Raw genomic sequence first — 22712 nt, forward strand, 5'->3', positions numbered from 1 at the left:
AAGACGCACTTGTTCCGGGAGTACAACGGTACTTAGAAATGATTTGCTGGACTTGATGTTAGTTTCCTCCAGGATCACAAATGACTTGAGATACTTGTTGCTCTGGTTGGTTAGTTGTAACTGATTTAAAATTCTTGTATTCACTGTGAAATATTTTATTGCTGCTTGCTTTTCTACAGGTACACTCTTGCACTTTGAGGTTCATGTTGTTTAATTGTAACTTGTTTAACTACATGCTCTTGTGGTTCTGGCCTTTGGCACTTATTTGGTTTTTCACAATGTATGCTTCATGTTTTGGTCTCGTTGTTATGATCAGTGACCTATGCACTTTTGTAAAGCTCTCTCTTGGAAGTCGCTTTGGATAAAAGCTAAATGAATACATCTAAATGTTCTACTAGCCATTTGCTTACTTTAGCAAGTCACTTTATTTCCAAGCCCTGATAGTGTATCTGAGACAACACAGTAAATAATTATTCTTTCAAGTAATAAGCCCCCGTTCAAGTATTGAGCATAAAATTAGCTGCACGGTCTGTAAAATTCTTGGGATAAAGCCACATTTTTGTTCTAAAACCGGGCTATAAGCCGCTTCAAAATATAAGCTGTACCACCACAAGAAAACTGTAAAATCGGGGTACAAGCAGCAGTTTTATTTCCGAAAAATACGGTATGTGTGTGTGGACTCTCCGTACCTGTAGTGCACATGCGTGACTGTGGGAGGCCTGTAGCCAAAGATCCAGGTCTGGATGTCCATGGGCCTGGCTTTGGGGTAGGCTATAGTCACATCCACCACCCACTGTAGGCCTCTGGGTTTACTACCTGCAGAGACAGGGACAGGTGGAGGGATAGAGACAGAGAGAGAGAGCGAGCGAGAGAACGGGAAGGATAGAGAACAATGCGTTAGGAGGGCGAGATCAGGACTTGGACATGTTGGAGAGGGGAAGGAGAGGGAGGAGTGCAAGGAAATCAGAGGAGGGGGCTGGGTAGGGGAGATGGATGCCAATTGTTCGGATGTGTTAGTATGTGATCCGGAATAACCTTAAGACTGTGACTGACAGTAAAACAGGGGCCGGGAGAACCATCAGATGGTTTGTCTGGCACACACACACGGTGTAACATGGTACCATCATACATCATCAATGTTAGTGGATCCCACTGGTGGAAGGGCCCAGGTGATTAGGTGAGGATAAAGCTCATCACTCCTACCAGCCCTCTAATCCCTGGAATTAGGTCCCAATCCAGATGTGCCCTGAGTGTGTGTGCTGTCTGAAGTATAAGAGAGGAGTTTACGCCTTGTTGTTGCCTTGCATGTCTTTACATTTAAAGACACCAGATGGATCATGTAGAGAAACAGCTACAGAGAGAGATACAGATACCCCTTTTCCACCGACGCGTTTTGGGTGCTGGTTCGGAGCAGGTGTTTAATCTCGAACCAGTTATTTCTCTTTCGACAGCCTGAGAACTGGCTCCGGACCAGGGAAAGTGGTTCGCAAGGAGCACCACTGAGAAGCTTGGCTTGTGTTACCATGAACAACAAGACAAACAGAATCCTTTGACAGCCATTGCTCTAAGTTTTTACAATTCATGTTTCAGCTAAACGGTAATTGTAAATCAGCATCTGAATTCAAATGTAACGAGAAGTGGGCCGTGTAGTTGCTGATAATTAGCTTATTTTATTGATGAAACTGCTAATTTGTAAATTTGCTCCAACTTTTTGATTACCAAACTAGCATCACAGTGCAGACACTAGTTGCTGCATTTTATCATACTTAATCCTATCAAATGAGTGAAACGACAAACACCAATGTTATGAGCTATGGATCCTATATTAAACACAAATGTAATACACAAGCACTAAACAGCAAAAGTTTATAAAAAATATCTCGACCTCACATTCTTAGGATTGATAAACAGCCTTTCGACGGGCTCTGCTTTGTGTTTGGTGCTGCTGCGCTAGCGTTGTTGGGAAAGATGAGACGTATACAGTGACGTAATGACATGGCTCTGTGGTGGCTTTCTAGCCTGTGGAAAAGCAAACCGTTTCTTAGAAGGCTCGCAAATTGAACCAGCTCTGAACTGGCTCTAGCACCAGCTTCGAACTAGCTCGCGGTTCACTTTGGTGGAAAGGGGGTAAGAGAGATACAGAGAGGGAGAGATACAGAGAATGTGTGAGAGATACAGAGGGAGATATACAGAAAGATGAGAGGAGCGATAGAAAAAGAGAGAGGGAGAAAGACTAGTAGAGGGAGAGAGATAAAGGGGCGTGTGAGAGGGGAAAGGATTTGGAGCTCACACAGGTCTTTGACTGTGATTCTCTTACTTGGAAGCATCTGCCGCTTTACAAATTATGCTGAAATCTGATTTGGCAAAAAAACAGGGTAGGTCTGTGGCTCGCCCTTTGATGAACCAGACAGACACAAGATGCATGTGTGCGCACGGACACTGTACCCAAAGCCATGAGTGCATATGCTCTCCTTTTCTAATCATCACACACACACGCACGCAGGGTTTTTCCTGGGTCAAAATCGGTCTTCGGTGCTCAAAAAATGAAAAGAAATAATACATTTAAAAAAACTCACCGTGTCACCTCATTAGCAGACATCTATGTATTTTTGTAATCATTTCATAAATAATGGAGGCTATGCTTGAGGAAATAATTTTGCTTCCACTTTAGATTAAAACACATTTTTGGCCTAGGCCGCCCACACCCACCATTGGTCAGACACATTCCCTGCAGACAGTCCTCTTAAAATATGCGTACATTCTATGATACGAGTTGCCTATTGTTCTGCGTTCATGTGATAGTTTTGGATCCTTCGAGAGGGGTCTTAAGACTTATCTGTTGATCTTGCACTTAAATAATTAATTCTTAAGAGTTATGATTTGTATATTTATGGTATTTTTATTATTGTATTGCCATTATTGTTATTATTACTATTTAGCCCATATTCTTCCCCTTCAGTACTTCATTCAGTATTATTGATGTTATTGAATTTTTTGCAGTTACTACGTAAGGCGCACGCACGCACACACACTCCCTCAGAGTCCCTGTTAATTTGCCTACTCCTCACCACGTCGTCAACTACTTTCTTCCATCTTTTCCTCACTCGCACCCATGGCCCTATGGTCACTCACTCTCCTCCTCCTCGGCTTCTTCCCTGACCCTGTCAGTATGTTGTTTCTGCTTCTCTGGGCCAGCCACCTCTCCTCTCCTCCTTCCTTAAAGGTAATGCTAATGTTGAAGCAGCTAAAGCCCCCCCCCCCCCTCCTTTCTCCATTTTAGTGATTAGCATCACTAAAATGGAGAAACGACCACCAAAGCTGTTAAACCAGCATACGCCTTAGCCAACAGCTTGTGTCTCAGGGCCTGCGGGATATTATGAATCAGAGGAAGGGGTTTCCTGGATTGGGTCAGGCCAGTGCCAATAAAGAAAATTAACCAATTAGGCCGCAAGGTGAACCACGAAAAGTATTTTAGAAAATGAATCACCCTCCACAGTCTGGCATCTACACAATCTTTAGCTCATAAAAAAGAACGAGTCATGCTAAGCTACCAAAAAAAGGTTTGTCGTTGAAATTCCAGTCGATTGTCGATGCGTCTATGTTTTATGCCGAACTCGTTTCTTCAGAGCGTAATAAGATTTTGGTGGCACGGTTCGACACGTGATCGTTCTATACCAACTAGGTAGCTGATTTTTGTCAACAGAGTGGCACGATGGATGGATATGGTTGGGATATGGCACGTCACCTGGGGCCTGTTCTGCCTACATCGCTAACTCAGTTAGCTGAATTTGATTGTTGACAATTTGTCATTATTAGGATTCCTCCGTAAGGAGGAAACCTATTGTAATTGTTAGTTCTTTTTTTTTTTTTTTTTCTTGTACCATGGAAGTCAATGGCAGCTCCTAGAACCATAACCTTGGTGTAACTGTAGAAGTGCTACAGTTACACCAAGTTTCATGTCTCCTATTAGACCACTCTAGCGCCACCAACCGGTCAAAGTTGGACTTGTGTTTACACGTGTAACTTTTGAACCGTATGACCGATTTTCAAAAATGAGCCGAGTTCAACACACACAATGGCGTCGATTTCCGGTTATATAGATTTTCTGCTATTTCCGGTTTTATAAAAAACCTTTGAATGCCTACTCCTCCTACAATTTTATTTCAATCTTGCCCAGAATTGGCATACATCATCTTCAGAGCAACCCTCACTCAGACATTACTTTTATATTGGATTTTCAAAACCGTTTGTCCGCTACAGCCAATAGAAATTGTCAACAAAGCAACCAAACAGGAAATTGGATCAAATCTCTGCAAATCTTTGAGATGTCAACACCAAACTTGGTAGGATGACTCGGAACTCTATTTTGAGGATGTCCACACAATTTGGTGTCATGTGATCACTGGGCGTGGCCGCAGGAAGCAAAAATGTGTTTTGGCCAACAACTATTGATTTGTTTGCCTTTATTAAGTGATTCCTTTGTCTCATGATATCTTGGGACATCCCATGTGTGACTCATAATAATTTGTGATAATAGCCGAATTGATGCGCCATTTTGAATTAATCAAAAAAAAAAGTTTTTTCTCTATCCCTCTTACAAATGTTGTCCAATCTTCACCAAATTTGGCAGATATTATCTTCAGACCAAGCCTCACAAAAGCTTCACATGGTTTTTTTTTTTATTTTCAAAACCGTTTTCCCGCTACAGCCAATCAAAATGTGCCATTAAGCCAGCAAACAGGAAGTTGGGTCGTATTTCAGCAAATCTTTGATGGATTCACACCAAACTTGCTGCGTGTACTCGATACCCTCTGGTTAGCAATGTTTGGAGGAATCCGCCATTACTGCTTGCAGTTATATTGTTATTGTTAGTTTTATTCTTAAAAAAAAAATAAAAAAATCTTGTACCATAGAAGTCAATGGCAGCCCCTAGAACCATGTGGTAACTTTTTGTGAAATTTGGCACACTCATTAAGGACAGTCACTTCTATACCTCCCCTCCGTGAGTCACCACCTTACCGCGGTGGAGGGGTTTGCGTGTCCTAGTGATCCTGGAAGCTATGTTGTCGGGGGCTTTATGCCCCTGGTAGGGTCTCCCAAGGCAAACAGGTTCCAGGTGAAAGACCAGACAAAGCGTGGCTCAAAAAAACAACCATGAAGAAACACAACAATGGTTCCCAGTTGCCCCTGCCCGGAAGCGGGTCACCGGGGCCCCCCCCTGGAGCCAGGCCCGGGGGTGGGGCTCGATGGCGAGCGCCTGGTGGCCGGGCCTTTTCCCATGGGGCCCGGTCGGGCACAGCCCGAAGAGACAACGTGGGACCCTCTTCCAGTGGGCTCACCATCCGCAGGAGGGGTCATGGGGGTCGGGTGCAGTGTGAGACGGGCGGCGGCCGAAGGCGGGGGCCTTGGCGGTCCGATCCTCGGCTGCAGAAGCTAGCTTTAGGGACGTGGAACGTCACCTCGCTGGCGGGAAAGGAGCCTGAGCTGGTGCGCGAGGTAGAGAGTTTCCGGCTAGATATAGTCGGCCTTGCCTCGACGCACAGCACGGGCTCCGGAACCAGTCTCCTTGAGAGGGGCTGGACTCTCTTCCACTCTGGAGTTGCCCTTGGTGAGAGGCGTCGAGCTGGGGTGGGAATACTTGTTTCCCCTCGGTTCGGTGCCTGTACATTGGGGTTCGCCCCGGTGGATGAGAGGGTAGCCTCCCTCCGCCTTCGGGTGGGGGGACGGGTCCTCACTGTCGTTTGTGCTTATGCACCAAACGGCAGCTCAGAGTACCCACCCTTTTTGGAGTCTCTGGAGGGGGTGCTGGAAAGCGCTCCTCCCGGGGATTCCCTCGTCCTCCTGGGGGACTTCAATGCTCATGTGGGCAATGACAGTGAGACCTGGAGGGGCGTGATTGGGAGGAACGGCCCCCCCGATCTGAACCCGAGTGGTGTTCTGTTGTTGGACTTCTGTGCTAAACACGGCTTGTCCATAACGAACACCATGTTCAAGCATAAGGGTGTCCATATGTGCACCTGGCACCAGGACACCCGAGGTCTCAGTTCGATGATCGACTTCGTAGTCGTGTCGTCGGACTTGAGGCCGCATGTCTTGGACACTCGGGTGAGGAGAGGGGCGGAGCTGTCAACTGATCACCACCTGGTGGTGAGTTGGCTCCGATGGTGGGGGAGGACGCCGGTCAGGCCTGGCAGGCCCAAACGTAATGTGAGGGTCTGCTGGGAACGGCTGGCGGAACCCTCTGTCAGAAGGAGCTTCAACTCCTACCTCCGGGAGAGCTTCGATCATGTCTCGGGGGGGGCCGGGGACATTGAGTCCGAATGGGCCATGTTCCGGGCCTCCATTGTTGAAGCGGCTGACCGAAGCTGCGGCCGCAAGGCGGTCGGTGCATGTCGCGGCGGTAACCCTCGGACCCGGTGGTGGACTCCGGAGGTGAGGGATGCCGTCAAGCTGAAGAAGGAGGCCTATCGGGCTTTATTGGCTGGTAGGACTCCTGAGGCAGCTGATGTGTACCGGCAGGCCAAGCGGAACGCGGCTCTGGCGGTCGCGGAGGCAAAAACCCGGGCATGGGAGGAGTTCGGCGAGGCCATGGAGAATGACTTCCGAACGGCTTCAAAAAGGTTCTGGACCACCATCCGGCGACTCAGGAGGGGGAAGCAGTGCTCTGTCAACACTGTATACGGTAGGGACGGTGCGCTGCTGACTTCGACGGGGGACGTCCTGGATCGGTGGAAGGAATACTTTGAAGACCTCCTTAATTCCACCAACACGCTTTCCGACGTGGAGGCAGAGTCTGGGGACATCGGGGGGGGCCCTTCTATCTCTGGGGCCGAGGTCGCCGAGGTGGTTGAAAAGCTCCGCGGTGGCAGGGCCCCTGGGGTGGACGAGGTCCGCCCGGAGTTCCTTAAGGCTCTGGATGTTGTAGGGCTGTCTTGGTTGACACGACTCTGCAACATCGCGTGGACATCGGGGACAGTGCCTCTGGACTGGCAGACCGGGGTGGTGGTTCCCCTCTTTAAAAAGGGGGACCGGAGGGTGTGCTCCAACTTTAGGGGGGTCACACTCCTCAGCCTCCCTGGGAAGGTCTATTCAGGGGTCCTGGAGAGGAGGGTCCGCCGGATTGTCGAACCTCGGATTCAGGAGGAGCAATGTGGTTTTCGTCCTGGCCGTGGAACAGTGGACCAGCTCTATACCCTCCGCGGAGTCCTGGAGGGTACATGGGAGTTCGCCCAACCAGTCTACACATGTTTTGTGGATTTGGAAAAGGCGTTCGACCGTGTCCCTCGGGGGCTCATGTGGGGGGTGCTCCGAGAGTACGGGGTACCGGATTCCCTGATCGGGGCTGTCCGGTCCCTGTACGACCGGTGCCAGAGTTTGGTCCGCATTGCCGGTAGTAAGTCGAACTTGTTTCCGGTGAGGGTTGGACTCCGCCAGGGCTGCCCTATGTCACCGATTCTGTTCATTACCTATATGGACAGGATTTCTAGGCGCAGCCAGGGTGTTGAGGGGGTCCGGTTTGGTGACCTCAGGATCGGGTCGCTGCTTTTTGCAGATGATGTGGTCCTGTTGGCTTCATCGGGCCGTGACCTTCAGCTCTCACTGGAGCGGTTCGCAACCGAATGTGAAGCGGCTGGGATGCGAATCAGCACCTCCAAATCTGAGGCCATGGTTATCGACCGGAAAAGGGTGGAGTGCCATCTCCGGGTCGGGGAGGAGATCCTGAACCAAGTGGAGGAGTTCAAGTATCTCGGGGTCTTGTTCACGAGTGAGGGAAGAATGGAGCGCGAGGTCGACAGGCGGATCGGTGCGGCGTCCGCAGTGATGCGGGCTCTGCATCGGTCCGTCGTGGTGAAGAAGGAGCTGAGTCGAAAGGCGAAGCTCTCTATTTACCAGTCGATCTACGTTCCTACCCTCACCTATGGTCACGAACTATGGGTAGTGACCGAAAGAACGAGATCGCGAATACAAGCGGCCGAAATTAGCTTCCTCCGCAGGGTGTCCGGCCTCTCCCTTAGAGATAGGGTGAGAAGCTCGGTCATCCGGGAGGGGCTCAGAGTAGAACCGCTGCTCCTCCGCGTCGAGAGGAGCCAGCTGAGGTGGCTTGGGCATCTGATTAGGATGCCTCCTGGACGCCTCCCTGGTGAGGTGTTCCGGGCACGTCCCACTGGGAAGAGGCCCCGGGGAAGACCCAGGACACGCTGGAGGGACTATGTCACTCGGCTGGCCTGGGAACGCCTCGGGGTCCCCCAGGAAGAGGTGGTGGAAGTGGCCGGGGAGAGGGAAGCCTGGGCCTCCCTGCTTAGGTCGTTGCCCCCGCGACCCGATCCCCGGACAAGCGGAAGATGACGAGACGAGACGAGACTTCTATACGTACACCAAGTTTCATGTCTCCCATTAGACCATTCTAGCGCCACCAACAGGTCAAAGTTGGACTTGAGTTTACACATGTAACCTTTGAACCGTATGACTGATTTTCAAAAATGATATACCATTGGATTCCCTGGATCAAGCAGAGTTCAACTGCTATGGCGTCGATTTCCGGTTATATAGATTTTCTGCTATTTCAGGTTTTATAAAAAACCTTTGAAAGCCTACTCCTCCTACAATTTTATTTCAATCATCCCCAGAATTGGCATACATCATCTTTAGAGCAACTCTCACTCAGGCATTACTTTTATATTAGATTTTCAAAACAGTTTGCCCGCCACAGCCAATCAAAATCGGCAACCAAACAGGAAATTGGATCAAATCTCAGCAAATCTTAGTGATATCAACATCAAACTGGGTAAGACGACTCTAAACCCTCTTCTGAGGATGTCCACACAATTTGGTGTCATGTGATAATTGGGCGCGGCCGCAGGAAGCAAAATGTGTTTTGCCAATAACTATTGATTTTTTTGCCAGGGCAGACTTTTTGGCCATGGTGAGCAGCCATAGACTGACCCAACAGGTAAACAATGATTTACCATGGATACTCATTTTCATGTTCAACATTGATAATAAATCGACATAAATAGCCTACGTAGGCTACAACATTTAGCCTAATGCATTAAACGATGATAGTTTGTGATTTCAAAGGTTTACTGTAGGCATCAGGCATAGGCCTATCTCAATCTAAATTATCCAAGTATAATTATCATAGCTATATAGTAGTGCTGTCAAATGATTAAAATATTTTATCGCGATTAATCGCATTAATGTCATAGTTAACTCGCAATTAATCACAATTAATTGCACATTTTTATCTACTCTAAATGTCACAGATCACTTTGGTCTTGTCAATGGAACCATTTGGCAACTTTTTAAAAGTAAACTTTCCATTCAGAATCTTATTGGCATCCATTTCGGCGTCTAGCGCTCGCCATCCACGCAAAACGTAACGTTAACTACTACCAGAGCATATCTAATATCCGTAAACGGGCTTGGCTACTACTCTCGCAAGCCAAACTAGTGTGTGTGGCGTGCCTGTTGTTTTGTTTCCGGTCTAGCCAGATCCGGTGCGGTGTTGTAGTTTTTCTAACGTCGGTAGTTGTTGCAACACCATGTGGAAAAAAACGACAAAGTTTGCTTGGCCAAAAAGAGAGTTAATCGCGCGGAAAAAAAATTGACGCCGTTAATTTGGGTTTGCGTTAACGCCGTTAATAATGCGTTAAACTGAGTACTATATAGTTGTTAACATGAGTCTACAATTGCAATACAAACCTAAATCCATAGGCTACATCCTCCAGTTTTCCGACACAATTATGTTAAAAGGTTAGACTAATGGCTTAAGTATTGATTAATAGTAGGCTATTTATTTCAAACAATGTCAAAGAAGTAAATTTACATGTGTTTAGAGGGTGTCTGTTTTTTTAATCAACAAAATAACTAAAGGTCTAAAAAGGGACCCCCACCTACGTATCGTTCATGTCAATCATGGCGTGTCGTTTAATTTTAATTTTTTCTGATGCGACAGATCAATGGGTAATCGCTTTCTCTCTCAAAGGCTGTCCTCCTCAACCTTTTCGGTCTTTTTAAATCTAACTATTTGTATAATCCGTGTGGTCCTTTTGCCATTTAAAATGCTTTCCCAGTTTTCTGCAACCACATTGCGCGCGCATCCCGAATGTTTACAAACAAATAATTGGTCTATTTGAGTGGCCTTTAAGAAACAGGCCCCAGACAAGAAACACACTTGATTTTTCTATCAACGCGATTACTATTGATCAAAACAGAACGAGGGTTCGGCTGTACTTAATACTATTAAACATATTCGCAGACATGCACTGCATGAGTGATTAATTGTGATGACGGCTCCAATAGAAGTTATAGCGAGCACATAGAAGTTTATATATATATTCAAATCAATGTATTTATTCCCAAGTGTTTTTCCTTTTATTTTCTTCGTGCCTACACTATATTAGCCCAACGTTGTCATACTCATAATTCTAGTCAGAATATGAGTCTGGTAATTCTCCGTTGGGCTGTGACTATGGGGCGTGTTTTTTAACCGAACTCGTAAAACAAATGCTTCTTCACTCAACTGGATAGACCTACAACCAATCAGAGCAACGTAATATGTTGTTTGTTGAAAACAAATTCAACCCAAGAGCTCTTTCGTGACGTTGTTGATTATGTTACTGTTGATCATCTGTCCATCATTGTATAAAGCCCGCCTTGAAAATTTCATTGGTCCGAACAGCTCGTGTTCGGACATAGTTTTTCCCCAAACGTGCCCCCCCAGACCCAACTTCCCGACCAAATTTTTGTTGTAGGCGGGGATAAGTTGGGTTGGCAGCCAGGCTAACACTATATATTATAATTCCAGGATAAGAATACCATTATATAGCATTTTGAGTGGAAATTTCATTTGCATTTGTACAGGTGTATTCGTGCACGTCGGGCTGGCCCTCGCAGCGGAACAACAGTTCACTGGCCGCTCTGTCCATTCGCGCACCTCACAGTTGCGTATTGATCAGACAAGAAGACATGCTGATCAACTTGATTACTATTGATCAAAACAGAATGAGGGTTCGCCTGTAGCCTACTTGAAACATACTATTGAGAACATATTCGCTGACATGCATCGCTGACTTTTTTTCTGCCTTAGGCGCTCGGGAAAACTGCATAGGCGCGAGCCCACATTTTCTCTATGCAGGAAAAACCCTGACACTATGAGGAAAACACCAGTTTCATACTATTGAGCCAAGCTTAATGGAAGGGCAGGGCCTATTTTCTCATCATTAATGTCCAGCCAGAAGGAGAAGAGAGAAACAGAAGAGAATGTTAAGGGAGAGGGAAAACTTGGTTCTACAGCATTCAAAATTGATCCTTCCTTTCTGAAGCAGCCTTGGAGATGTGTCTCGTGCGACACGATCCCTCTGCTGAAACTAAATCGTCCTCATTAAGAAGAGGTGCCGTCTTTCATTCAAAGAAAAAGGGCACAGCCAACAAGGTTCTTCCCCTTTGATGACAAAATGCCCTACATCAGATTGTGTCATTCTTCTTCATATTCAAGGGAGACTAAAAGGCTGGCTGACACAGTGAGTGTTTTAGCAAGGAGTGCACATTAACCCTTGCAAGGCCTGGATAGTATCAGGGCAGTTTTTCCTGGTAGTGCTGACTCTTGACTGTCAGGAGACTGAGCTGCTTTTGCAGCCCCCTATTTTGGGAGTGAATCACATAGCTAAGCACTCCATAGTGCTGGCTCAAACACTCCAGTCAAAATGACTGGGGATACGGGAGTCATTTAAAATGGATTTTGAGTTCAAGCCAGGGAATTCCAATGTGCAGGCATGTGGGACTTGCCAGAGTGCCTGGAAGAGTGTGGGTGGATGTGTGTATGAGTGCAATATATCATGCGTGTACAGACACACACAGAAACTGTCAAGTCCCTGTTTCCCAAACTCAGGGCCAGAGGGACTGGATTATTGATTGGTCGTCAGCAGTGGACAAGAACAGAACTGAATGAAGAACGGAAGGACGGAAGACAGGGTGAATGGTCATCAGGACTTCAGAGAGATCGAATGTGTGTGGAAGGCAGGAGACAACTCTAGATTTCTGTTGGGGGCAGCAGTTTCCCACTGAGAGGGTGTGAATGTGTGCGTGTGTACCTGACAGGCTGGGGGCCCCGGCCTCCGCCCCCAGGTTGCCGTTCTCCAGCTGGGGCCCCAGAGTCTTCAGGATGACCTGCGTGGCCCCCAGCCGTGGCAGGGTCACGTGGGACAGGTGGGGGAGGGAGTTCTTCTTGGCAAACGACTGGCTGGTTTCCCGCCGCTTGCGGAGGAAGCCGCCTTCCGGGAACAGCACTATCCACTTCCTGTCCCGGCTGTGATAGTACCTGTCTAGGTGGTCCTTCAGGTAGATCAGCTGTTTGTCCCGGTGGGCTTTACCCTGCAAACACACAGATGTGTCAGGCAGGGGGAGTGCAATCAAAACAACAGCAGCAGAGCGAGGGGGCTTCGTATTAGAAGTGAAAAGCCCTGCAATGACTGGGGGTGGGGGGGATTGATTTTCAGTTAGGCCAGCTTAAAAGGCACTTTGAATGCATCAACACAGGCCGGTTGGCGGATGAGTGGCCCCGGTGTTAGTGTGTGTATGTGTGGTAGAGAGAGGAGGTGTGTGTTTGTGGTGGAGAGAGGAGGTGTGCGTGGTAGAGAGAGGTGGTGTGCATGTGTGGTAGAGCGAGGATGCGTGTGTGTGTGGTACAGCGAGGATGCGTGTGTGGGTGAGGAGGCATGTTTATGTGTGGTAGAGAGAGGAGGTGACCTAGAGAATGTGTGCCGTGTGTTCAGTGGTGAGACCCTCTAGCAACATGGGGGGGGGGTACGGGTCTAAGACAGTGCAGGACTTCAGGCGTGTCAGATGAGCACATTTGACGTGGCTCGGGGTGAGGCTGCATGAGGTATTCCAGGAATGCGGGGACTTGAGGGACGGACAGGGAGACTGGAGACTCGTGAGACTCCAGCTCCACCCATGCTACAGTGATCTTAGGTCAGCTGGAGGGCTACAGTACAGAGGCACAGTACAGTTCACTGATACAGCATCACACACACAGCCGGGCTATCACAAGGGACTGGGAATGTGTGTGTGACACACTGTTAACTGTTGCTAGTAATACCCATCACATAATAAACAAACACCCTATTGCTGGTGGGGCTCTGAGGGAGCTGGACTACACCCACACTTTACCACTGTACGGCTCACATGGGGAATCGAACCGAGCTGCTGGTTGAATTCAGACATGATGATGACTGGTCAACTGTTCTCACAAGGATGGGGGGTGTGGGGGTTCAAAGTCACTTCACGTATGAAGACCAGTGCTCACAGACCTAACCCCCTCCCATAATTCACGGTTTAAAAAACACTTCTTGGCTGTCAGGCTTCTAGTTCCCCTGCCCCAGAAGGAGGTAGCACCCAAGAGCTGGGCGTGCAAGGTCTCACCTGTCTGATGAAGAAGTCTCCGTGGATCAGGGACACCAGGCCGAAGTTGGTGTATTTGAACACATGGTCCATCAACCACATCATCTTGCGTACGACCTGCAGGGAGGCAGGAAGACAGGAGTGAGGCTCTGTATGCTGGCGACAGACAGGCCACACCAGCCTGTTGTGACATGGTGATAACATCTGTGAGCAAAACACACTGAATGAATGAGATGACTACGCTTGTTCACATCCACGCTGCAACACACCCTCCAATACAAGTCTCTGTCACACTCTTGCGAGCAGTAGAGTAACTGTTCACAGAAATGAAAAACAGACACCAGAGCAAAGTGGTTCTCAAGACTTTGGGGATATCCCCTGTCACATGACCCCAGCCTTTCAGAGTCCCCTACCTAGCATGGCTGTCACTGAAAGAGTTGCACCTCCCCTGTACTTGGGGGAAAGATAGTAATTGTATTAAAGTGAACCTATTGATTGGCCCTTTTAAAAGCTAGCCAGGCTGTTGTTTGGGTCAATTTCTGTTCACACAGTTGGGCCAATTTCTGTTAACACAGTTGGGCCAAAGCCATTGACTAGGTCTCAGAGGGCAGCAGAACGTGACAGCACCAGCCAATCCCGTTAAACGGAGTAAGGTGGAGAAGCAGATATCTCCAGGCCACTAACAGGACTCAGGAGGAGAGGAGAGTCCAGATCAATGTGTAGATGAAGATCTGGGAGTGACTGAGCGTGAAAGAGTGAGTGTGCTGTGAGTCAAACACACTTAACTAGAATGAATACTTGAAGATTGTATAAGTCATCCATCAAACTAACGGAGCTGACTTCAAATCCCCATTTGACTGCTGGTCAACCAAAAACGTCCCACTGAGATCATTAACCCAATGTGGACAACACAGGCATGTAAGTCTTGTAAAAGCAGGAAGAAAAATAAAATAAAATCTAGCTTCAATCTAATGATGTCAATTGTTGACTGACAGTCAGACGCAGCCATTTATCACAGATGTGCAGGAAATGCAAAGACATACCATCACAAACACCATCCCGATACTTTGGATGGATGGTTCTATTTTATAGCGAAGATGACATGATTAAGTAGAAGATTCTTAGGACGCTCACAAGATGATGTGTGTGTGTGGGGACTCAGTCAACTGCTCCAGCTCCTGCGCACACACACAACTTTAAAAGAGCTACAAGAACATGCCTACTCACTGTCCACTAACACCCTACAGGAGTTGCCCTTGAGGAGCTCAAACAGCAACTCCTCTCAGCAACGATCCATTCAGACAGGGTAGATATCCACTTAGGCTACGTTCACACTACAGGTGAAGGTGGCCCAAATTCTTCATGTGACACAGGTCTGTTACTTGGATGACAGTGTGAACAGTCCAAAGCGCATCGAAACTGACATTTTCAAATCTGATTTGGGCCACTGTCATATGTGGTTTTAAATCAGGTCTGATATTTGGCAATGCAACCTCAGTCTGAACAATCAAATTGAAATTTGTGCGACTTTTTGTCACCCTTTATTGAAATTTGTCAATCAGCCACTGCTGCAGAAAAAGCTGTGGTTCTTCTCCTCCTCTGACTTGCTCACACATTTTTTGGCTTCCACAGAACAAGACCTTATACAAAAACGCTTGAAAACGTACTTCACTGACTTCCATGTTCAACAGGTGTGAGAGCGTCCTGCACATGAGGCGTTTGTTTTTGTTCTTTTGCACATACTTTTGCAATTCAGGACTGCAATAAGTTCACATTGGAATCTGATATTAGCCACATTTAAAATGACAATATGAAAAGACCGCCCAAAAATCTGATCTGATTAATTGGAATTTAGCATTAATGCTTCCGGTGTGGACGCAGCCTTAGTGAAGTGAACCATTAACATTCAGCACAGAGATTCCCTGGCTCAAGGCTTCTTACCGTGCCCTTGTCCTGCAGGCACATCATGAGGGTGCAAACATCTCCTGTGGCCTGGTGGTTCACTATCACCATGGCTTCCTCTTCAGAGATGGGCCTCACATCGTCACCCCACTCCATGACTAGAAGACAGAGGAAAACAATGAGATGGGGGATGAGACAAACAAGGACATGTGGGGAGAGAGATGGAGAAAGAGAGAGGGGGAGAGAAAGATTGTATTTGAGATGTTGAGCCTCAGCTAACTTAGAAACTTCACGTTAACGATATGTGTTTCATGTTTTGTGCAGACTGATCCAGGATGGGGAATTTACAAGGTCTGGCAAAGTCAGGATGTTCAAATGGGCTGTACCATTTGTCAAAACAGTATGGGGTGGGGGGAGAATGTGAAACAGAATTTGTATTATGCAAAAAATAACCTGGCTTTGTCAAATCGGCCTTAACCACCAGTGAACAATCCTAGGCGAAATAATCCGGACCACAAATTGTCATGCTCCCCCGCAAAAGACCAACAAATCAACTCACTAAGCCCCTATGTCTTGCAGTCATGCAATAAGTGAAACCGTTCAAGAAAAAAAGATTTTTGAATCTAGCTAGTTTTCTTGTATTATAACTGCTTAACAGATCAGCGACTTTAAAACACAATCTCTTCGGAGGGGTTTTAACACATGCAACAAAGGATGATGGGTAGGTGGAGGCTTATTTTGCAATTCAAGTGTCTTTAAACAACTCTGCATATTAACAACAGTGGAGCCACATCAAAAATAGGGAGTGAGGGTGGGCCTGGAAGCCACATGGTAGAGGGCACCGCTGAGCTGGTCTCTCTGGGACCCCCCCCCCCCTCATGGTTCTTCTCTGATTACTGAATTTCACTACAATGCTGCTGCTAGCCATCAGAACCAGGGTGGAGAATGCAAAATGAGTTGGCCTTTACTGTTCTGTGGAAGTCCAGGTGGAGATTCATTTTCAAGAGACTACTGGCAGAGTAAGTCCCAGGAAGGGGACTACTACTGGGGGTGTAAAGGAAGGGGTCAACACTCAGGGATAGCACAACACAGGACTGCAGAAATACAGGCCTGGTCTGTTTCTCCCAATCCACTCCACTGTAGGATGACAAAGAAAATGATACTTGGCTTACAGTCAAATATCGTGATAGGATGTTGCTAGGAGATATATTTCATCTACACCTCCCAGCTGCACAAAGACAAGCATCTATTGATTGTTCCATTCTGCCATCATAATAATGAAGAAAACCGATTGAAGGCATTCTCTGACCTTAATTTAGCTGTTACCGATTATGCCCCACATGCTCAAGTTACTCAATTAAATAAAAATGCTTAACTGAAATAAATTGTGCAGCCAGACAGTTCTCTATGTAGCAGAATCTCAATTGCCACTATAACAGTCATAATATACCTTTCTCATTTTATACTGAGCAGAATGAATAACTGGCTTTGGATTAGTAAAAAAAAAAAAAGGTAAGAGATGAGCTGGTGGATGGCAAGAAAGAGAAAACCAGTGATCAACTGGGTTTCCAAGATGTGTTTGAGAGAGGAGTATTCAGAATCATCAAGAGTAAATGTTCCTTTAGTGAAGCTGTGGTGAGCCATAATATTTAACAATATGGTGCAAAACAGATAAAGTTAGATCAAACTAAGAGAAAAACCATAGGAAGCCCATGTGTTTCAAAGCCAGTTTCTAGGTCAAATAGTTCTCTAGAACATGTTAGGTGCTTACTGAAAGCAAAACAGCAGAAGTTCCCTTTCATGCTTTAATACATACAAGATCAACTAGATTAGAACATTCCCTAAATGAGTGTACTCACTAAAGCCATTTGGAAGCAGAAAAAGTGTTCAGTCTTTGAAAAGGTATGACTGGAGCCTCTCTCAACTTACACAGGCAGTGATTAAAAGGACATCAATCAAGTTCCATGGATGTACCTGTTTGAAGTGGTCTTAATTGCAGAAATAGTTCTAAAATAGTTATGAGGCAGATACATTAGACCTGAAAAGGAATACACGTTCAACGTATTTCTCCCTTATAGCAAACAAACACACTGATAAGATTGGTCTTATAAGAGATATTAAACACAAGTTTCAACACAGTACTTGCACATAGGCATTTATCTCAAAAGTGTACTGCAAAGAAGTATGAATTCAGTTAAGATCCAGGGCAAACCATCATAGCTTTCACCACAGAGCTAGAAAACATCTCAATAGTCATGTATCTTCACAAATAAGGAGTTAACTGGCTTCAAACTGGTTCTTTCCATCAACGGTACCTACCCACCATGTAAACATGTAGCTATCTACTCAGTCCATCTAAACACACAGGTTTTATAAACACACAAATGTTGTTTAACATTCTCTCATGACAGTTGCTTTTGATTTTGCATGTAAATATATGCATGCAAGCCAGATCTATTCAAATAGTCTATAGCTAGGCTATCATACAAATGCTCCGTTGTGCAAACTGGATTCTTGATGATAAGAAACAAATGACATGTCATACACTTGCTCAGTTTTGCCCTCCAATTTTTCCATAGGTCTCAGGAGAGTAACACTAAGCCCCATCAGAATTGGAAATGAGAGCAATCTTTACAACGCTATGACTGCTCTGCTTCAGTGTGGGAGGGGGCCAGAGCCCTGGAGAGGGTGATGAATGTCAAAGTATGAGCAGCACCACATCCCATTGTTGACAGAGAAGACAAAGTGATATTACAGAGACAGAGCATCTACAACTGGGCTGTCAGGTAGAATTCATTAGGGAGATAGTATCTGAGAGATGACACAGTTATCCCAGCAGTAGGACGGCCAGGCCTAAGGACAATTTCTAATCCGGTAACAGCGGCCAGCTAAATGGTGATCCTCTGACCTTAGGTTGCCCCTCTCCCAAACACTCCTCCCTCCTTCCCCTCATTCTCTCTCTCTGTCTTTACGGGAGCTGTGATTTAGCAAGACACCCTCCTGTGCCTTAACACCAGCATGTGCCCATCCTCCTTGATAGTGAGAAAGAGAAAAATCATGACATCACTTCCTGTGACTGACTTCCTGTTAATAGTATGTCTGTGAGACGGAATCAGGCACTGAGGACTAAAAACAAAAATTGTACTTCAGGAATGTTACAAATTTCTGCATTTGACTTCAATGCCACCAAGTCTTGAGTAAGCACAGACCAAATGAGGTCTGGATCACCCTGTCCTGCTACAGATAAAACACTGGTATAGCCAGGTCACTCTTACTGTCAGGCAAGATGGTGGAGTCTTGGCATGTACCAAATGGAACTGCCACAAATTGCCACAGCTCAAAGATAAGTGTAATTTACAATCATAAAAAATAAAAAACTAAGACGGACAATATTTCAAGATATGGGAGCTTGATCTATTCTCTCTGCTCAAAATGGATCAAGCAATAACTGTGCACATCACAATACTAATCTGAAAATACTGCTAGCTAGGCTTCAGACTTAAAGACATTATCTTTCATCTTTCCACAAGACCAGTCAGTCACTGGACCTGACATGGCAACTTAATCCCACCTCCCCCTGGTCCGAGCCAGCTGTCTCCCCCCAGTGTGGTGCGAGCCATTCCAGCATCCCAGCCAGCAGGCTGGGGTGGGGGCCGGGAGGTTTGGACACAGGACTTGAGGCCATGTTCCACATCAGGACATTAAACAGCAACCCGTGTAAAAGCAGATTGTAAAAACCTTCAAGTCCATGAAGGACTGGGTAGTCTCCGGTATGATGCTGCAAGAATGGGGCTGTTGGGACAGAGCTGGTGGTGGACTGAGCTTTTAGGCAGCCTTACTCAAACAGTACAGCGGGTCAACATTTGACCTATAATACTAGATTTGAAGTCAAACCATTACCTGATTAGCCATTTTATCAACATTCCTGAAGAATTTCTATACAGCCCTCTGATCAGTGCTCAGCTAAGCTAAATACTCATGACTCATTGTGTCAAGGGTCCTCTGAATAGACCTTCTCACTGGGAGCATCTTTCAGCAGTGGAGATGTGACAGTCAAATAAGTTATCACACCTCAAGATACCCGTTACCAAGTTGGAAATGCGAAGACATTTTATACTTTCCACTCCAAAATGTAACATACATGCCCTCTTGTAGTGAGACAACTGACGGTCGTTCCAAATTTGAAGAATCCATTGCATCTGTGATACTGGCTGAAAAGACCACACAATAAAATGGTCTCCTTCTATGCAAAGCCATCTTCAGTGTTTAGACACGTGATTCATGAATAAAACATCACCCTTCCAACAGGCACAGCAGTTACCTACCTCCAACTTAGTGCAGTATTTAACAGACTTTCTATTGAAGCAGAGGATATAGGATTTCTAGATAAAATCAAGTCTAGGTGCTCTTTAAGCAGATATCTATCCATTATTCATCAGCATGTCTTGTTGCTCTCAATGTTCAGCAACACATAGCAGTTTGTAAGCATTTACTTCCCTCACGGCAACCAAACACCTGGCCTCGACCACAGGCTTTCTGGACATTCAATCAACCTGGCTGATGATGAGAACACTATGCGTTTTTGTGAATTAAGAGACCAAGAAGCTTAACACCAGAATTTGCACTCACAGATTAGGGTTTTTTTTTTTTACACTATGAAAAATGTGTGTACAACTTGGGTATTGTCTCACCTGTATAACCGGCAACCCAGCCCCAGGACGACACCATTGCCAACATCCATCTGAACATAATTCCTTCAATTTGCCAGAAAGTGCCACTATCCATTACTCTAAGAGGTTGAAGAAGGATTAGGTAGAGGCAATAGGAAGGGATGGCGACACAGTTGTTGATGAACATAAAAACAAAGCGAAGCAACGATTTCAGGAGAATCCAGCCCAGCTTGCGGGCGTCTTCCAGAAGATGTGCCATTCTGATGCTCACTGCCTGTGGAGGAACGAGTAAAACAGTTAAAAGTAGAATTTTCTACATTTTAAACATGGGTGAAAGCTTCTCACTACCTGGTCACTGTCTGTATGGCCCCGTTGCTAAATTCCGCCCTGGCTGGTACACCGTTTGGCATTTCACATTGTCTAAATCGTAACCATTTAAACTTTGGATCATAATTTGCCACCTATAAAAAAATATGGTAATGAATTAGATTATTAACAACATTAATGACATCTCCCTGCATAAGAAAGTCTATAACGCGTAGCGACTTGTAGCTAACCGATCACCCCATTACTGTATTAGAGCTAGAGCTATTAGAAATCAAGTGCCATCTAAAAAACACAGCATTTGATAGCCAGCAGGTGGCTAAAATTGTTGAAGCAAACATAACGATTGACGTTAGCTTGCTTAACCAGCTACATGCGGCTACAACTTTCATTCAAAGTCCGTCTTTTTGTGAGATACTAGCCAGCTAACGGTTTGCAGACATCCTTGCGAAATATGCCCAGCTATCATAGGCTAACATTAGTCGTGAATACGCGCCCGGTAAAACTGGTTTCTCTAAGTATTTTGTTTAGATAACCAAGACATCCGCCGGTGTGCCAGGTAGATGGTTGACTACACCCAGACTTATCGATCTATGAATATTAGCCTGAATGTATCATGTTGGATGTCTAAACACATTACTTATTATATGCTCCAGATAACAGTTTCTGATAACCGTAGCTAGCTCACCGGGGCCAAAACAATGACGTCAGCAAGGTCGGTCATTTTCTCATGTGTATTTCGTTTTAAATTTTTGGTCCGTGAAAGTTGCCAAAATGTGACACAAATACTCATTTTGAAAGATCTCCAAGAGTATTAGCCAATTACACATTTGATTATTTTGTGTAGATACCCAATAGAACTATCTTGTCTGCGCGGCCCGATCCACCGGCTTTATCTTGCGATCTATCCAGTGATTTAGCGTGGCCATGTGATGCGCGATGGGCCAAATTGAGGCAAAACGAAAGATTCTTATTATTCATCCCGACTATCCGACCTTTGGTAAACTGTCTTATATGTGTGAGCTATTATTTCAGCTAGATACATTACGTTATCTCTACAAAGGAGAGTATGTAATCTAAATATCCGAGCTAATTGAAAGAAACAAATGTGCTCCATTCATTGGCAAATATTACTTACCCAAATTTGACCGTCCAAGTCCTATTCTGAAATAGCAGTTGATAATAGTATCGGTCAGGCAGCAGCGAAGCTAGCTAGCTAGCTGGCTTAAAATGGATGAACGTCAAGTCACATGTAGCTAGCTAGCTAGCTATTTAGTTAACATGTTGCCAAGATCTTTTAACACTGATCTTGTCTACGAGACTCATACTAGCCATGAAGTACATAACTACAACACAATGTTCATCGGTCAAGCTCCGGTCATAAGGCTAGCTAGCTAGCAGACCGTTAGCTTGCCATCCATGTATTCCAGTTTGGCGTCCCCGGGTGCATCTCAATCAATGGCAGCGCACTGGAATAATTCCATCGATGCAACATCAGTTTGCTACCTAGGTTGCAAATCAAGAACCGTCTTTATCCAAATGCCAAAATAGTCCTTGATGAAGTTATCATAGGTCAATGATGATAACCAACGTGTACTTTGCTCCAAAGCAGCCGGCGACGGCTACAATCCGTTAGATTATCTTTAGCTAGCCATCCAGCAAACCCTTCTTGAGCGCAGCCCCACTAACACGGAGGAGAGGATCTAGGAAACGTTCGTCGGTCGCACGCGCACGTTCTTGCGTCAAAAGCTTTATTATGATCACTTAGTGGTCCGGTCAAGATCATCCCATCACAAACATCTTTCTCATCACTACTATAATATGCTGACAAACCATCGATATAGATAAATGTGGTAGACACACAATACATAACTAATACAAAAAAATGATTACTGCATCTCTGAATAGAAAACCTGTTCAGAGCATCACAGCACACAAACGGTGTTTTTACCAGATATATGTATTGCACCAAACATCAGCAAAATGCTTTAGTAGAAAAAGTACTTAATTTAAATTGGAGACTATAGTTCAAAAATAATTAGGCTATCGAATTAAAAATATATAGAATTGCTATAGGCCTACTATTACAGTTTCAAATGAATACACACAAATTCCTTACTTTTCACACAATTTCTGAAACCTGACACTCAAACACCAGAACCACACCTTAAATCTGCAAAACCATACCCACATTTTGGCCTTTGACTCAGTTTTCAATTTCTTAAGTGGTAAGTGTTTGCAACATGAGACAAATGTTTGCTTTTGAGACGTTTGTGATATTTTGATGCAGTGATTCATTTTGCAAGAGAAGCGAGGCATTTTGCATTTTGTGTGTGCAGTTCTTGGATTTGTGTGTTAAGTTTTAAAAAGAAGAGCACAAGTTAAAAAAATGTGTAAGGGAGCATTTGAAAAAAA

General features: G+C 45.5%; 1 protein-coding gene across 3 annotated transcripts in view; it reads right to left on the reverse strand.

The window, feature by feature from the left end:
- The window catches only part of lpgat1 (lysophosphatidylglycerol acyltransferase 1), a 41091-nt gene extending 18392 nt beyond the window's left edge, over window positions 1-22699 (reverse strand). The window contains exons 1-7 of one of the 3 annotated variants that reach the window (XM_084699289.1): window positions 21436-22699; window positions 20322-20434; window positions 19995-20247; window positions 15343-15461; window positions 13423-13518; window positions 12093-12372; window positions 690-816 (exon numbers count right to left, since the gene is read on the reverse strand). In XM_084699289.1, coding sequence (XP_084555415.1) covers window positions 690-816; window positions 12093-12372; window positions 13423-13518; window positions 15343-15461; window positions 19995-20232 — 860 coding nt within the window. In that variant the 5' untranslated portion in view covers window positions 20233-20247; window positions 20322-20434; window positions 21436-22699. Of the gene's footprint in view, window positions 1-689; window positions 817-12092; window positions 12373-13422; window positions 13519-15342; window positions 15462-19994; window positions 20248-20321; window positions 20435-21148; window positions 21364-21435 lie in introns of those variants that run through there. The other 2 variants (XM_084699290.1, XM_084699291.1) reach the window with 2 other exon arrangements.
- Window positions 22700-22712: the final 13 nt, after the last annotated feature.

This window comes from Hypomesus nipponensis, chromosome 6 (assembly GCF_054491055.1).
Source record: "Hypomesus nipponensis isolate SF chromosome 6, ASM5449105v1, whole genome shotgun sequence".
In the NCBI taxonomy this organism is placed as follows: domain Eukaryota; kingdom Metazoa; phylum Chordata; class Actinopteri; order Osmeriformes; family Osmeridae; genus Hypomesus; species Hypomesus nipponensis.